The sequence below is a fragment of the Lingula anatina genome, chromosome 4 (genome assembly GCF_051362555.1).
Source record: "Lingula anatina isolate TDL-2025a chromosome 4, LinAna3.0, whole genome shotgun sequence".
NCBI classification, from domain to species: domain Eukaryota; kingdom Metazoa; phylum Brachiopoda; class Lingulata; order Lingulida; family Lingulidae; genus Lingula; species Lingula anatina.
Window position 1 is genome coordinate 56,497 of NC_141770.1, and position 18,776 is coordinate 75,272.

An 18,776-nucleotide genomic window follows, 5' to 3' on the forward strand; every position below is an offset into this window, starting at 1 on the left:
AGTGTTTGAGAAAAAATTAATAAGGAAAACATAACAAAACTAGAAAAGCACTATGAGAGCGCAGACCTCTGCCAAGGCAGCAATTTTTGATTATTATTGATTATTGATAGATTATTGATCCGAACCACCACTAAAAACTAATCATTGTCCTCCTTGACCCACTTCTGACAGTTTCTGAAATTTCATCAACATTGGTCCATAACTTTTAGAGTTATGTTCATGACAGACAAACAGGAGTGAAAACATAACCTCCTTGGCAGAGGTAAATGTAATTCCAATGAAGCTGCTATTCAAACTTTTAATCTTTGAATTTGATATATATATATATATATATATATATATATATATATATATATATATATATATTAAAAACTTATTTGCAATATTAAACAAAATTTACCTGCATAATTATCACTGCTTCGTTATTATTAATCTAGCAGAGAGCTTAACCTTTGGGAGTTTACAGGGAAACATCAACAAGTGTGCTTTATGTAATGTCATTTAATTGCCTATTAATTAGGCAAATGACTTTACAACTCCGAAATTAGCCTAGTGATACCCAAGGGAAATTTACAGACTGACCCTCTCAAAGGTCTTCAGGCCCATAAGTCACACCTTAAGAAAAGCACAAAACAATAATGCACAAAATAGGAGACTACCAATTCTGATGCAATAATATGTTATGTTTAACTGCACAGTCAACATCAAATTTTAATTATGCACAACAGGTAACACCGACGAAAGTAAAAGCATAAGGCTTCAGGCCCATCAGAGTTCAAGTTTATACTTAGCAAGTGCCAGAATGAGAAAAATGAAAATTTCACAAAAAATGCATAAATTTAATAAAAATGATAATCTCATAGAGCTGGTTTGCTAATATGACCTGTATGTCAATCCTAAGAATCATTCTTGTAAGACTGGTTGTAAAAATGTATAACTTCCAGAAAAAGAAGACAATTAGACTGCTTTTCCAACTAAGGCTGCATTTTGGTCCTGTATTTCTTTTTTGAAAGTTTGGCAATCATAAGTAACGTGGTTTTCCCATAATGGTCATCATAGCAGCAGCACCCAAATTTGTGTTCTTCTATTCTGATGCAATATTACATAATGGTTAACAGCATTATGACCGTCAATTTTTACTTATAAAATAAACGTATCATGGATTTTCAGAAAATGTGACTAGCAAAGGTCTTCAAGCCCGTGGAACTTCAAAGTCACACCTTGAAAATGCCAATATGTGAAAAATTAAATCTTCACAAAAAAAAAACTGTTTAACTGGCAGTAAGAATTACCAATCAGACTGCATTGCCTACTGAAGCTGTAATTTAGTCCCATATTTCTTTCCTGTAAGTTTGAGAACAGTAAGTGACATGGTTTTTCTTAAATGGTCATCATGGGAGCAGTGCCCGAAATAGTTTTTTTTTTTCAAAATTTGATGCAATATTACATTATGTTTAACAGCATAATGACCGTCAATTTTAATAAAATATTAGTATCATGGATATTCAGAAAATGTGACTAGCAATGGTCTTCAGGCCCATGGAACTTCAAAGTCACAACTTGAAAATGCCAAAATGTAAACAAGACAGCACTGTTCTGAAATGTTTTTTTCCCCATTTTTAACAATTTTTAACATAAAACAGAAATAACAGTTTACTGCCATTTTTATATGATCAACTAAGAAAATTGATGAGATGGGAAAAATATCAATAGAGCAGTGTTAAATGTCCAATTTCTTCCATTCTGAGATTCTGAACATAGTGAATGATTGAATCTGACAAACTGCAATGATATGAGTTTATTTCCATTTTTGAAACTTTATTACACAATACACGATGACAAGTTTACCATCATTTTTACAAAATCAACTAACAATGTTGTAAAGGTGCAGGAAATGTCAAACAAACACTTTTACGTATCTTATTAATTAAATAATGAAACTGTTAACATGCCTAAGAATTGAATCTGAGGAAATGTGAAAAAACAGCATAACTTTTTAAATAATGGCCTGATTATGCTAATTTTTTTACTCGACCTGCGTTTTAGAAGGATTGGCCACTCCTGTGAGTATAATGGCAATTGGCTTATCTGTTTTTCTTATATTGTGTTTACAGTATTACATATATGCTGAAAAGTGAAAACTAGCTGTACAATTACTAACATGATATGAATAACCCTATTGAGTTTGAGAATAATAAGGCACTGTTATTCATCTTTAGCATTAATGTAAGCGTTACACAAAATTTTCTTTTGTAAACTTATTTTCAATATTAAATAACATTTACCTGCATAATAATCATCGATTCCTAATTATGTGACACAGTTAAGAGAGCTAAACCTATGGACTTTACAATGAAATCTCAATGTGTGTTTATGTAATCTCATTTAATGGCCACTTGAAAATCAATTAAGCAAATTATTTTATAACCCTGAAATAACTTGAAAATCAATTAAGCAAATTACTTTATAACCCTGAATTAACTGCCTACTATCCATATACATTTATTGCACCAAATAGCACTCTACTGCATTGCTTTCAAAACAGAAAACAATTACAATGGTTTTCCAACACAAGCTGCACTTCAGTAAGGTCTTTTCAGTAAGGTTGATTATCATAAGTAACATGGTTTTCCCTTAATCGCTATCCTGGCAGCAGTGTCCAAAGTAGGGTTTTCTTCAAGTTTCATGCAATATAACATAATACTTAACAGCAATAAACCATCAATTTTTTATTAAAAAAATAAAAGTATCATGGATATTCAGAAAATGTGATACGGAAAGGTCTCCAAGGACATGGAAGTTCAGAGTCACACTTTCAAAATGCCAAAATGTTAACAAGAGATAACTGTACTGAAATGATTTTCTTTCCATTTTCAACACCTTTTTTACATAAAACAATAATCAATTTACTGTCATTTTTATATGATCAACTAGGAAAATTGTTGACATAGGAAAAATATAAATTGAACAATTTATAATGTCCAATTTGCTCCATTTGGAGATTCTGAACATAGTGAATGATTGAATTTGACAAACTGCAATGATGAGTTCCTTTCCATTTTTGATACTTTATTACACGCTGCACTATAATAGGTTTACCGTCATTTTTATAAAATCAACTAACAATATTGTTAAGAAGCAGAAAATGTTAAAACAACACTTTTACATATCCAATTAGTTCCGTAATGAGACTGTTAACATGCTTAAGAATTAAATCTGAAGAAAAACCACTTATATACAAAAAAGGCTAATAACTTCATCAAAACTTAACTGATCAAGCTTATTTTCAAACTTGATCTGTATACTGGTCAGATTGATCACTCCTGTGAGTTGCAAGACAAAAGGCTGATTGGTTTTCCTTAAAATGCGTTATCAGTGTTGCATGTATGCTGAATAAAGGAAAAAACAGCATTACTTTTGTTAAAATAGTCCAATCAAGCCAATTTTCAAACTTGACCTGCGTATTATAAATATTCACCAGTTCTGTAAATTTCAATCCAAAAGGAGAAACATTTTTACACTTATCAAGTTATTGGTGTTACAAAAGTGCTGAAAAATTTAAAAAAAAAAAAAAAAAAAAAAAAACAGGATAACTTTCATAAACATTGCCCGATCTTGCTGATTTTCAAACTTGACCTGCGTATTATGAATATTCATTAGTTCTGTAAGTTTCAAGCCAAAAGAAAAAACAGTTTTCCACTTGTGTGTTTTCAGTGCTGCATATATGCTGAAAAAAGTGAAAAAACAGCATAAATTCCCTAACAATGACCCAATCATGCTGATTTTCGAACTTGACCTGCGTATTATGAATATTCATCAGTTCTGTAAGTTTCAAGCTAAAAGGTAAAACAGTTTTCCACTTATCGTGTTATCGGTGCTGCATATATGCTGAAAAAAGTGAAAAAAACAGCATAAATTCCCTAATAATGATCCAATCATGCTGATTTTCGAACTTGACCTGCGAAATATGAATATTCATCAGTTCTGCAAGTTTCAAGCTAAAAGGTAAAACAGTTTTCCACTTATCGTGTTATCGGTGCTGCATATATGCTGAAAAAAGTGAAAAAACAGCATAAATTCCCTAAAAGTGACCTGATCATGCTGATTTTCGAACTTGACCTGCGTATTATGAATATTCATCAGATCTGTAAATTTGAATACAAAATGTAAAACGGTATTCCACTTATCGTGTTATCGCTGAGTGCACGGCGACGACGGCGACGACGGCGACGCCAGACGCAGATGATGGCTATATGTACAGACACATCTGTGTCTGTACATAAAAAGCCTTTTTCACTAACAACAGAAGTCATTTTAAGTAACCATATTTTACCAGTGGTTTTCTATTGAAATGTTTTTGTTCTTTGATATATATTTCAAACGAACCTATTTCAGGGAGATCCAAAGGAAATGAGGAGGAACTATTTTAGAAAGTTGGAGTTTAAGGTATGCTTAGGTTGTTACAATCACTTCAGTATGCATACAGGTATGGTAAACACTGCACATATACTTGAATATACGATCTTGTTTTAATTATGTCTTTTTGAAGTTCCCATGCCCAGGGAGGTGCGGTGAAGTGTTTTATCAACTTTCTAAAATCTAGTCCTCTTTCTAGCTGGACATGCTGTCTCTGCTACCATTAGATCTCCTGTACTTTGCTGTAGGGTTCAACTCATTACTGCGGGCACCAAGGTATTTTAAGGTAAGCACAACATTGACAAAATATTTTAAGTTATTTTAATATTAAATTGACCTGGGTTTTAGATGACTTTACAAAATGACAAGTTTTAAAATGTATCCCTTGTAAGGCGTTTCCATTTTTTCTGGCATATTTTTTCAGATCAAGACATTTCTAGAGTTCTACAACCGCTTTGATCAAGCTGCCAAATCTCCCCATTTAATCCGTGTTGCCAAGACGATGACGTACATGGTGTATCTGATCCACGTAGAGACATGTGGTTACTATGCGGTGTCTGTCTATGAGGGAATAGGGAGCAATAAATGGGTGTACAATGGCGAGGGGAACGCGTGAGTTGACACTGAAGATAACTTGCTATTCATAGATTTAGCTTGAGGAGATGGCTATCACTTCAGCCCAACCCCCGATAATCAGTCAGTCTTACAAGACATCTATCTTTTCAGCCCTCCAGATAGGGCTGGGCTGAGATAATGGCTATCGTATCAACCCGCTAGACAGTCAGTCTAAAAAGACGGCTATCACTTAAGCCCTCAGGGATAAGTTAGTCAGAGGAGATTGCCAACATTTCAGCCCTCGAGACAGAGTCAGACTTAGAAGCTAGCTATCATTTCAGCCATCCAGACAGACTCAGCCATAGCACACTGCTATCGTTTAGATTGGTGTGGGGGGTTCTGGGTTATATGGCTTGTAAAAAGTGCGATACAAGCAGGTCTTGTTATAAACTCCACCAAAACGATTACTGTAGCAGTATGTTTTTGGTTCCATTTGTCTGTCTGTCTGTCTGTCTGTTAGCAACATTATGTAAAAAGCTATGGAGGCAATTTGATGCAATTTTCAAAATAGGTTTAATAGAATTGGGCTAGATTTGGGGGATGGTCTGTCGTTTTTCAAATCATTGCTACTAAACTAAACAAAACTAAACCGAACGGTTAAACATAATGTGTTTCCTCTTGCTTCATTTTTCATTTTATTACGAATTTGAGGGGTGGATAAGTAGGTCAATATTGCCACCAAGCGTTTGAAAAGGTTCAGTTTGAGAAAATTTTTGCATGTGGATTTAATTGACACTAGTGGGCTTGATTTGGTCTAAAAGAGCAATTTAAGTTCACAAATAGTCCTACATGGTCTTAAACCATGAGTAAGACTATTTCTGGTCTAACAGCCAATTAAGTTGTCTCCCCTTACACATTCTCCTATTGTGAGCAGAGGTGTCCTCTATTGTGAGGGGAAGTATCCCCCATTGTGAGGGGAGGAAACTGCTTGACCACTTAAGTAGATGTTACATCATTTTTGATCTTAAAAGCAGATTCAGTCCATTTTAAGACTACTGCTGTAATATTTAAGATCGTGTAAGATCACTTGTGAACTTAAACTGCACTTTAAGAGCAAATCCAGCCCACTAGTGTGAGTTGTGTAAAAATCTGGAAGTAACAATGTGTATGCATAATAGGCAGGTCTACACGCCTTGACTCTGGATGTAATGTATCTATGACGTGTGACTACAGGATCTGTAAATAGATCGAAATTTGGTTTTGGTTTGTTTTTTAAACATGTGTTAATTAATTCTGTAAAACCTGTGGAAATGAGTAAAAGGGAATTGTAATAAACACCATGTCCTAGGGCCTTCAACATAGTCGTATCGCTTAATTAAGTATATACTGGATAGCACGTGAAATTATGGACTGTTATGAACGCTTTGTACAATTGTGTTTGTTAAAGGTACGTGAGATGTTTCTACTTGGCCACCAAGACATCGACCTCTATTGGTAACAACCCTACACCCACCAACACTCTGGAGTACGTGTTCATGACTGTCTACTGGCTGTCAGGGGTCTTTGTCTTTGCCTTGCTGATAGGACAGGTGAGTGTTCAACGACTGTGTTCAGTGTGACTTTAACCTATGCATGTGTTCATGACTGTCTACTGGCTGTCAGGAGTCTTTATCTTTGCCTTGCTGATAGGACAGGTGAGTGTTCAACGACTGTGTTCAGTGTGACTTTAACCTATGTTTTCATGTCTGTCTACTGGCTGTCAGGAGTCTTTATCTTTGCCTTGCTGATAGGACAGGTGAGTGTTCATAGACTGTGTTCAGTGTGACTTTAACCTATGTGTTTATGACTGTCTACTGGCTGTCAGGAGTCTTTATCTTTGCCTTGCTGATAGGACAGGTGAGTGTTCATAGACTGTGTTCAGTGTGACTTTAACCTATGCATGTGTTCATGACTGTCTACTGGCTGTCAGGAGTCTTTATCTTTGCCTTGCTGATAGGACAGGTGAGTGTTCATAGACTGTGTTCAGTGTGACTTTAACCTATGTGTTTATGACTGTCTACTAGCTGTAAGGAGTCTTTATCTTTGCCTTGCTGATAGGACAGGTGAGTGTTCAACGACTGTGCTCAGTGTGACTTTAACCTATGCATGTGTTCATGACTGTCTACTGGCTGTCAGGAGTCTTTATCTTTGCCTTGCTGATAGGACAGGTGAGTGTTCAACGACTGTGCTCAGTGTGACTTTAACCTATGCATGTGTTCATGACTGTCTACTGGCTGTCAGGAGTCTTTATCTTTGCCTTGCTGATAGGACAGGTGAGTGTTCAACGACTGTGCTCAGTGTGACTTTAACCTATGCATGTGTTCATGACTGTCTACTGGCTGTCAGGAGTCTTTATCTTTGCCTTGCTGATAGGACAGGTGAGTGTTCAACGACTGTGCTCAGTGTGACTTTAACCTATGCATGTGTTCATGACTGTCTACTGGCTGTCAGGAGTCTTTATCTTTGCCTTGCTGATAGGACAGGTGAGTGTTCAACGACTGTGCTCAGTGTGACTTTAACCTATGCATGTGTTCATGACTGTCTGCTGGCTGTCAGGAGTCTTTATCTTTGCCTTGCTGATAGGACAGGTGAGTGTTCAACGACTGTGCTCAGTGTGACTTTAACCTATGCACGTGTTCATGACTGTCTGCTGGCTGTCAGGAGTCTTTATCTTTGCCTTGCTGATAGGACAGGTGAGTGTTCATAGACTGTGTTCAGTGTGACTTTAACCTATGTGTTTATGACTGTCTACTGACTGTCAGGAGTCTTTATCTTTGCCTTGCTGATAGGACAGGTGAGTGTTCAACGACTGTGCTCAGTGTGACTTTAACCTATGCATGTGTTCATGACTGTCTGCTGGCTGTCAGGAGTCTTTATCTTTGCCTTGCTGATAGGACAGGTGAGTGTTCAACGACTGTGCTCAGTGTGACTTTAACCTATGCACGTGTTCATGACTGTCTGCTGGCTGTCAGGAGTCTTTATCTTTGCCTTGCTGATAGGACAGGTGAGTGTTCATAGACTGTGTTCAGTGTGACTTTAACCTATGTGTTTATGACTGTCTACTGACTGTCAGGAGTCTTTATCTTTGCCTTGCTGATAGGACAGGTGAGTGTTCATAGACTGTGTTCAGTGTGACTTTAACCTATGTTTTCATGACTGTCTACTGGCTGTCAGGGGTCTTTGTCTTTGCCTTGCTGATAGGACAGGTGAGTGTTCAACGACTGTGTTCAGTGTGACTTTAACCTATGTGTTTATGACTGTCTACTGACTGTCAGGAGTCTTTATCTTTGCCTTTCTGATAGGACAGGTGAGTGTTCATAGACTTAGCCTCTTAATGTATGCTGAAAAATAAGATAGTATCCTTCCATCTAATGTGTTGTTTACCTGCTGTAGTTTTTGTGTAACATTTGAATACGAGTGCATTTTTCTTCTTCATTTTATATCCAGATTCGTGACATCTATCAGGCCTCGGGGAAGGTGAAGAGTGACTTTCGTGAGCAGATGAGCACTGTGTTGAACTATCTTCAGAACTCTGGGGTGCCTAAACAAGTGCAGAATAAAGTCCGCTCCTGGTTCACCTTCAGCTGGGAATCACAGAAAACCCTGGGTCAGACAGTAGAATCCTTCATTACCTAATAAAGACCTTTCCACAGCCTTCTGCCTCTCATTAGCACCTCTTTCTTCTCCATAGATCCTTACTTTTCCATTCACAGTGGCAACTTACTTATAAAAACTTTTTACACTAAAATGTAAATGTTTACTTATTTATTTGTCTTCAAAAAGAAATTAAGGTGTGAAAAGCAAGTAACTGCTGTTGAATGCTAAATTAACAGATGTTGACCATGTTTTCAATACATAGAGCCAATCACTTAATGTTAACCACAACCCTTATATGTAAGAGTACAATTATAGAGGGATACAAAATATATTGAACTAGAAAAGCACTCTGAGAGCGCAGACCTCCGCCAAGGCAGCAAAGTCTCGATCCAATGCGGTTTCACCCCTGAATTTTCATTCTATAATGATTTAGTTTTTTTTATTTTGATCATTGTTTGATTAAGGATCCGGATCACCACCAAAAACTAATCATCTGTTCCTTGGCCCACTTCTGACAGTTCCAGAAAATATCATCAAAATCGGTCCATACCTTAGTTTTTTGATCATTGATTATTGACTGATTATTGATCCTGATCACCACCAAAAACTAATCATCTGTTCCTTGGCCCACTTCTGACAGTTCCTGAAAATTTCATCAAAATCAGTCCATAACTTTTTCTGTAATATTGCTAACAGACAGACAGACAGACAGACAGACAAACTAACAGAACCAAAAACATAACCTCCTTGGCGGAGGTAATAATCAAACATGAGCTTACAATTGCATTCTCAGACTGAAGCTTAATTAGAGGGTAATCAGTGTTCTAATCATGCAGTGTTCTCATCACGGCTTCAATCAAATCCTGTGTATTTATAGCACTTTAATAGTATTTAATAGTAGAGTTTCTCTTTGTTTTCCAGATGAGAATGAACTGCTGCGGGCACTGCCCAATAAGATGATGGCTGACCTGGCAATAAGTGTGCACTATGAGACACTAAGTAAAGTGCAGCTCTTTCAGGTAAAAAGTGGAAAGAATATTACTTTTATCACTAACTGCTATTACAATGGATTTTTTTTCTTTACATACATGTATAATAGAAAGGAAAAAAATGAATAAAAAAATATAAAAGTGAGAAACTGATGTAATTTTAAAACATAAAGGTGTCAAAAGTCATTACCTTCACCTAATTTGACAAGTTCAATGTATCATGCATGACTCAGAGTGTTCTACTCATGTTTTACTCCTGAGTGTCCGGACTGTCAGATCTAGCTCCTGACTACACCTCTGCTGTGTTCTACTCATGTTTTACTCCTTAGTGTCCAGACTGTCAGATCTAGCTCCTGACTACACCACTGCTGTGTTCTACTCGTGTTCTACTCCTGTGTGTTTTATGACTGTCAGATCTAGCTCCTGACTACACCACTGCTGTGTTCTACTCATGTTTTACTCCTGAGTGTCCGGACTGTCAGATCTAGCTCCTGACTACACCACTGCTGTGTTTTACTCATGTTCTACTCCTGTGTGTCCTAGGACTGTCAGATCTAGCTCCTGACTACACCACTGCTGTGTTCTACTCATGTTCTACTCCTGTGTGTCCTAGGACTGTCAGTTCTAGCTCCTGACTACACCACTGCTGTGTTCTACTCATGTTCTACTCCTGTGTGTCCTAGGACTGTCAGTTCTAGCTCCTGACTACACCACTGCTGTGTTCTACTCATGTTTTACTCCTGAGTGTACTAGGACTGTCAGTTCTAGCTCCTGACTACACCACTGCTGTGTTCTACTCATGTTCTACTCCTAAGTGTCCGGACTGTCAGTTCTAGCTCCTGACTACACCACTGCTGTGTTCTACTCATGTTCTACTCCTGTGTGTCCTAGGACTGTCAGTTCTAGCTCCTGACTACACCACTGCTGTGTTCTACTCATGTTCTACTCCTGTGTGTCCTAGGACTGTCAGTTCTAGCTCCTGACTACACCACTGCTGTGTTCTACTCATGTTTTACTCCTGAGTGTCCTAGGACTGTCAGTTCTAGCTCCTGACTACACCACTGCTGTGTTCTACTCATGTTTTACTCCTAAGTGTCCGGACTGTCAGTTCTAGCTCCTGACTACACCACTGCTGTGTTCTACTCATGTTCTACTCCTGTGTGTCCTAGGACTGTCAGTTCTAGCTCCTGACTACACCACTGCTGTGTTCTACTCATGTTCTACTCCTGTGTGTCCTAGGACTGTCAGTTCTAGCTCCTGACTACACCACTGCTGTGTTCTACTCATGTTTTACTCCTGAGTGTCCTAGGACTGTCAGTTCTAGCTCCTGACTACACCACTGCTGTGTTCTACTCATGTTTTACTCCTGAGTGTCCTAGGACTGTCAGATCTAGCTCCTGACTACACCACTGTTGTGTTCTACTCATGTTCTACTCTTGTGTGTCCTAGGACTGTCAGTTCTAGCTCCTGACTACACCACTGCTGTGTTCTACTCATGTTCTACTCCTAAGTGTCCGGACTGTCAGTTCTAGCTCCTGACTACACCACTGCTGTGTTCTACTCGTGTTCTACTCCTGTGTGTCCTAGGACTGTCAGTTCTAGCTCCTGACTACACCACTGCTGTGTTCTACTCGTGTTGTACTCCTGCGTGTCCTATGACTGTCAGTTCTAGCTCCTGACTACACCACATGTGTTCTACTCATGTTCTACACCTGTGTTTTAGGACTGTCAGTTCTAGCTCCTGACTACACCACTGCTGTGTTTTACTCGTGTTCTACTCCTGTGTGTTTTAGGACTGTCAGATCTAGCTCCTGACTACACCACTGCTGTGTTCTACTCATGTTCTACTCCTGTGTGTTTTAGGACTGTCAGTTCTAGCTCCTGACTACACCACTGCTGTGTTCTACTCATGTTCTACTCCTGTGTGTCCTAGGACTGTCAGTTCTAGCTCCTGACTACACCACTGCTGTGTTTTACTCGTGTTCTACTCCTGTGTATCCTAGGACTGTGAGAAGCAGCTGTTATTTGACCTGGTGTTAAAGTTAACTCCAGTGCTGTATCTACCTGGGGATTACATCTGTAAGAAGGGAGAAGTAGGCACAGAGATGTACATCCTGAAGCAAGGGCAGGTGGAAGTGGTCAGTGCTGATGGCTTGGTACTGGCCACACTCAGCGAGGGAAGTGTCTTTGGGGAAATCAGGTTTGTAATATGTATTATATATCCTCCTCTAGATAAATGAGAACAGATATGAATTATTTATTGTGAAATATGAAGCCACAATGGCATCTGAATTACAGGTCTATAATACATATACATATCAGTTGTTATGATGATTTTATAATTAAATGTAAGAATGCTCATGAAATTGACGATTCCAGGAATGTATCAGTTGGCTCAAAAAGAAAAAAAATATTAATTTCAAAGTTGATTAAATCTGACAGTTCGTAAGTTCACTAGCTTTTGAATTGAAAATTTGTACAGATTTTTTATAAATTTGTTGTGGTAGTATCATAAAATCAGAAACACGGCAGTTGTCAAAACTGCCAGAGACCGGCTCCTATATCAGAAGGCATGTAGCATGGCATTTTTTGCCTTAAAATTAGGGGATTTTTAATGATGAAATTAGAGTCATGAAAAGTTCAGCATTAATTTAAAACTTTACTTGAACTTTGTATGTGTAAATGTTGACCAAGGTTTGGTTGACAAAAGCTGAGGACAGTTGCAATGACTGTTAGTCGCTGAGATGTTAGACTCCATTCACATGAAAAGTCTATTTTCTAAAAATTTATTTTCTATTCGTGGTATCTTGTAATAACGGTCTGTGCCCTGAATACCCCGCGGCGTAATTACTGGCAGCGCGAGCCAGTTACTTCCAAAGCTGTAATTAATTCTCCGCTGCGCTCGGAGTGATCATAAGATACCACGAATAGGAAATAGATTTTTAGAAAATAGACTTTTCTTAATGGACCCTGGTGAGTGACATCTCAGTTTACTGAGTGTTGTAAGTGTTTAGAACAAGAAAGATTATTTAGTAGGTTCATTTCCCCTACCTGATAGCATCCCTATCGTCCCCTTCTATAATGAAAACTTTTTCACCTTCAGTTCTCAGAAAAGCATAAAAAAGCAAATGCATCTCCAGGGGGGATCCAGGATTATTTGACGGGGGGGGGGGTCCAGAATGACAGGCCTTGGATGCCAACTTGACAATTGCCCCGTTGGTGTGGGGTTCAAGGCCTGCTCAAGGGCCCTGAAAAATATTTTGTGTTTTGGAAAGCAAACAGTGCCCTTTGGTATGGTAGAACTATAATTTAGCTAGTCAAAATTCTAATTTCAAATGGGGAATATTGGTGTTCAGAAACCGAAGGGGGGTCAGAAGCCCCCTGACCCCCTCTAAATCTGGCACTGATCTCCTCATGACTATTTCACACTTATGTACATGAAGCTATACTGTAAAAATATGCCAAATGGAAAATGCTAATATATTGAGACTGTACAGAACTCTAATATAATGATTGTGGAATCCAGTGCATTACTCCCTAAGATGATCCTTTTTCTTGTCCTTCAGTCTTCTGGCCCTTGCTGGTGGTAATCGCAGGACAGCTGATGTTCGCTCCAAGGGTTTCTCCAACTTGTTCATCCTCTCCAAGGAAGACTTCAATGCAGCAATGAGTGACTACCCCAAGGCTCAGAAGATATTAAAGAAAAAAGCAGTGTAATACAACAAAGCAGCATTTCATAAAAATGGGATATTAAACTTTAATTCCATGTCAATAAGTGATTAAGGTAAAATAGCAAAAAATGTTGTCTTTGTTGTATAGTCATTTAAGTACAGTCCCCAGCTGTCATGATAATCTTGTATTATTTTTGTACAGGAAATTGCTTCATCAGAATGCTAAACTCCAGAATGACCAGGGGGAAACAGAGGCCACAGAAATAATTAAGGAAAGGGAAGGCACACCTCGACTTCTTAAGACAGTCATTCAGGTGAGTGGTGGGTCAATACTCAGCAGCAGAAACTGGTCAGACACAGTCCCTTTTTTTTTACTACATGCAAGTCTGCAGTTTATAACATTGGGATCATACGGATAATTCATATTCACCCTTCAGACTCTACCACAGCTACAGTCATACATTCCTTGGTAAATTCTAAATTGGATTATTTCAACTCACTGCCTCAAGAAACAAAACAAGGCAGCAAAGCTGTCAAATGTACAGACAAAGAACAGAAAATAAAGATGCAAATAAGTGAAAAATTAAATTTTCACAAAAAACTGTTAAATTGCCAGAAAAATTTACCAAACAGACTGCATTGCCTACTGAAGCTGTATGTTAGACCCATGTTTCTTTCCTGTAAGTTTGAGAACAGTAAGTGACATGATTTCCCTTAAATGGTCATCATAGGAGCAGTGCCCAAAATAGGGGTTTCTTCAAATTTTGATGCAACATTACATAATGTTTAACAGCATAATGACAATCAAATGTTATTAATAAAATATTAGTAACATGGACATTCAGAAAATGTGACAAGCAAAAGTCTTCAAGATCATGGAACTTAAACGTCACACCTTGAAAATGCCAATATGTGAAAAATTAAATTTTCACAAAAAACTGCCAAAAAAAAAAAAAAAAAAAAAAAAAAAAAAAACCAAACAGACTGCATTGCCTACTGAAGCTGTATTTTAGTCCCATGTTTCTTTCCTGTAAGTTTGAGAACAGTAAGTGACATGATTTTCCTTAAATGGTCATCATAGAAGCAGTGCCCAAAATAGGGGTTTCTTCAAATTTTGATGCAATATTACATAATGTTTAACAGCTTAATGACCATCAATTTTTAATTATAAAATATTTGTTTCACAGATATTCAGAAAATGTGACAAGCAAAGGTTTTCAGGCCCATGGAACTTCAAAGTCACGCCTTGAAAATGCCAAAATGTAAACAAGACAGCACTGTTCTGAAATGGGTTTATTTCCATTTTTAACACTTTTTTAACATAAAACAAAATAAACATTTTACTGCCATTTTATATGACCAACTAAGAAAATTGATGAGATGGGAAAAGTATCAATAGAACAGTGTTAAATGTCCAATTTCCTCCATTCTGAGATTCTGAACATAGTGGATGATTGAATCTGACAAACTGCAATGATATGAGTTTATTTCCATTTTTGACACTTTATTACACAATACATGATAACAAGTTTACCATGTTTTTTACATAATCAACTAACAATGTTGTAAAGATGCAGGAAATATCAAACAAACACTTTTCGGCATCTTATTAGTTAAATAATGAGACTGTTAACATGCCTAATAATTGAATCTGAGGAAATGTGAAAAACGGTATAACTTCTAAAATAATGGCCTGATTATGCTGATTTTCGAACTCAACCTGCGTTTTAGTAAGATTGACCACTCCTGTGAGTATAATTACAATTGGCCGATCCGTTTTTCTTATATTGTGTTATCAGTGTTGTATTTATATTGAAAATAGTGAAAAAACAGCATAAATTCCCTAAAAATGGCCCAATCATGCTGATTTTCGAACTTGACCTGCGTATTATGAATATTCATCAGTTCTGTAAGTTTCAAGTCAAAAGGTAAAATGGTTTTCCACTTATCGTGTTATCGGTGCTGCATATATGCTGAAAAAAGTGAAAAAACAGCATAAATTCCCTATAAGTGACCCGATCATGCTGATTTTCGAACTTGACCTGCGTATTATGAATATTCATCAGTTCTGTAAGTTTCAAGCCAAAAGAAAAAACAGTTTTCCACTTATCGTGTTATCGGTAAAAGTGCACGGCGACGACGGCGACGGCGACGGCGACGACAGACGCAGATGATGGCTATATGTACAGACACATCTGTGTCTGTACATAAAAATCACTACTGTCAACATATTTAAATCATTTCCACCAGATTATGAACTCATATATCATACCAGTTTATATACTACTGTCAACACATTTAAATCATTTCCACCAGATTATGAACTCATATATCATACCAGTTTATATACTACTGTCAACACATTTAAATCATTTCCACCAGATTATGAACTCATATATCATACCAGTTTATATACTACTGTCAACATATTTAAATTATTTCCACCAGATTATGAACTCATATATCATACCAGTTTATATACTACTGTCAACACATTTAAATCATTTCCACCAGATTATGAACTCATATATCATACCAGTTTATATACTACTGTCAACATATTTAAATCATTTCCACCAGATTATGAACTCATACCTCTATGTGCAATCATATATCATACCAGTTTATATACTACTGTCAACATATTTAAATTATTTCCACCAGATTATGAACTCATATATCATACCAGTTTATATACTACTGTCAATATATTTAAATCATTTCCACCAGATTATGAACTCATACCTCTATGTGCAATCATATATCATACCAGTTTATATACTATTGTCAACATATTTAAATCATTTCCACCAGATTATGAACTCATATATCATACCAGTTTATATACTACTGTCAACACATTTAAATCATTTCCACCAGATTATGAACTCATATATCATACCAGTTTATATACTACTGTCAACATATTTAAATCATTTCCACCAGATTATGAACTCATATATCATACCAGTTTATATACTACTGTCAACACATTTAAATCATTTCCACCAGATTATGAACTCATATATCATACCAGTTTATATACTACTGTCAACACATTTAAATCATTTCCACCAGATTATGAACTCATATATCATACCAGTTTATATACTACTGTCAACACATTTAAATCATTTCCACCAGATTATGAACTCATATATCATACCAGTTTAAAAAGCACTGCAGTTTTAAAAGCACTACCAATCCAAGCCAGGGGCTTATTTAAATTCTTAGTTTTATTCTATGATGTTTTTCACTTTATTTTTATTTAGTGTCACCTATTAACTTACTTGAACGATGTAGTTGTGTAACTGTAGTTGGCTTTAATTGAGAATTTGGCTTTTTTTTTTCTAGATTCCTAATCTTTTTAAATACTTTTTTTATATCTTGGTAATTGTGTTCTAAAGTACTTATTTTTCTGTCAAGTCTACTGAACATTTAGAATGGATTTTGGACTTGGAATAAATTTATTATTATTTTTAATATTATTATTATTATCATTACTATTAATGAGAAGTAATCTGAACACAATAAGTGAACCGAGGCCTCTTCCACTTCCTTCATCTACTGATGGTTTGTGATGTATATACATGATAAGAAACAATGATATATAGGTACTGTATGTGTGAATGCCATATGTATATACATGACAAGAAACAATGATATGTAGGCACTGTATGTGTGAATGCCATATGTAAATACGCGACAAGAAACAATGAGATACAGGCACTGTATGTGTGAATGCCATAGGTATATACGCGACAAGAAACAATGATATATAGGTACTGTATGTGCGAACGCCATAGGTATATACGCCACAAGAAACAATGAAATACAGGCACTGTATGTGCGAACGCCATAGGTATATACGCCACAAGAAACAATGAAATACAGGCACTGTATGTGCGAACGCCATAGGTATATACGCGACAAGAAACAATGAGATACAGGCACTGTATATGCAAACGCCATAGGTATATACGCGACAAGAAACAATGAGATACAGGCACTGTATGTGCAAATGCCATAGGTATATACGCGACAAGAAACAATGAGATACAGGCACTGTATGTGCGAACACCATAGGTATATACGCGACAAGTAACAATGATATATAGGTACTGTATGTGTGAATGCCATATGTAAGTATGTAACAAGTACACTTGGACAATTTAAGTGATTTCATTGCCTTTGACTATTGTAGGTTGTTCAGCCAGATTCCAAAGTGGCCCAAATGCTGACCAAACCTAGTTCTAAGGGCAAAGGCAAGGGGAAAACTTCTGGGGGAAAGGACACAGAGAAGAATGGACAAAAAGGCTTAGAATTACGTCCACCTCAAACCCTGAAGGTTTATTAATTGTTGCAACAATTGTAACAAGGAGTAAAGTAAAAAATAAGGTGTTGTAATTGTAATGAAATGAGGATATCAAATTAGCTAAAACTCTTCCAGTACTATTCTAGATACCAGTTAGTACAGTATCTTTCTGAAAAAATGCTGCAAATTGTCTTCCATTTAAATGTCAATAATTCATTGAACAATCAGCCATGAGAAGGATGTCAAGTTTCCCAATAGTCTGTTCTCTTAGAAAGAACATCTGTATGTGATGATATAATTTAACATTTATCCTTCAGACAATCAAAACAATGGCTCATGGAGAAAATGGGGAAATCACCTTGAAGATAAAGAGCACTGTTCAATCTGAGAATTCAGAGAATTCTTTAAAAGAAGAGGATGAGCTTTCAACTCCATTTGCATCACCGGGATCAGATGTCAAGCCACTTTTGAAACAGGAAAACAGGCAAGAATCTGGACTGACAAAAGCAGACAGTTCCAGTGATAGTACTGACTCAGGTAAGTTCTCTTTATCTATACAGACATATAGCAAAGTGTTGCAGTGATAGTACTGACTCAGGTAAGTTCTCTTTAATGTCAAATGTCTAGGTTACACTGAACTTCAGCATAAAAAGCATGGCTGTCCAACAGATATTATAGTAGGAGATCAGCACTTTGTGCAGATGGCCCCGGCTGATTATTTAGGACAGTAGGTCAAAGGTCAAGGTCAAAATATTTAAATTTTGCTTATTATAAAATGTATACACTGTATTTTAACTGAAGTATTGTTTTTACCAAACAATCCTGTTTTAACTTAAGCATGAAAGCACTGTGTTTTAACTAAAGCACTGTGTTTTTGCAGGTCTCCCAGGCACTCAGGAGATGACACATGACCGTCACCATGACAACCTCACGCTAACAGTCACTGACCTGACAGCCCTCAGTGACCAGTTAGATACTGCAGAACAAAATACTTCTGTGGAAAGTATGTGTCACCTTTACATGCTAAAAACTTGGTGGTTTTTTTTAACTTTTTAATATGCACTGTCACTCTCTCGAAATTGTCAGTTTAAGATGTGAATCACAAATTTAAACTAATATATCTTTTGTCAGATTCAGTTTAAAAGTCCTTCATACATATTTTCATACATTACTTGAGATGAATGAGATATTTAG

The 18,776-nt window shown here is 36.8% G+C and overlaps 1 protein-coding gene across 2 annotated transcripts in view; it reads left to right on the top strand.

Moving 5' to 3' along the window:
- Positions 1 to 18,776, top strand: part of LOC106168438 (cyclic nucleotide-gated channel beta-3) — a 67,221-nt gene that overhangs the window by 46,882 nt on the left and 1,563 nt on the right. For both annotated transcript variants that reach the window (XM_087010192.1, XM_087010191.1), the window contains exons 7-18: positions 4,396 to 4,446; positions 4,616 to 4,702; positions 4,841 to 5,028; positions 6,419 to 6,560; positions 8,458 to 8,617; positions 9,529 to 9,626; positions 11,600 to 11,796; positions 13,163 to 13,309; positions 13,470 to 13,581; positions 17,472 to 17,615; positions 17,900 to 18,119; positions 18,463 to 18,585. In XM_087010192.1, coding sequence (XP_086866318.1) covers positions 4,396 to 4,446; positions 4,616 to 4,702; positions 4,841 to 5,028; positions 6,419 to 6,560; positions 8,458 to 8,617; positions 9,529 to 9,626; positions 11,600 to 11,796; positions 13,163 to 13,309; positions 13,470 to 13,581; positions 17,472 to 17,615; positions 17,900 to 18,119; positions 18,463 to 18,585 — 1,669 coding nt within the window. The remainder of the gene's footprint in view (positions 1 to 4,395; positions 4,447 to 4,615; positions 4,703 to 4,840; positions 5,029 to 6,418; positions 6,561 to 8,457; positions 8,618 to 9,528; positions 9,627 to 11,599; positions 11,797 to 13,162; positions 13,310 to 13,469; positions 13,582 to 17,471; positions 17,616 to 17,899; positions 18,120 to 18,462; positions 18,586 to 18,776) is intronic.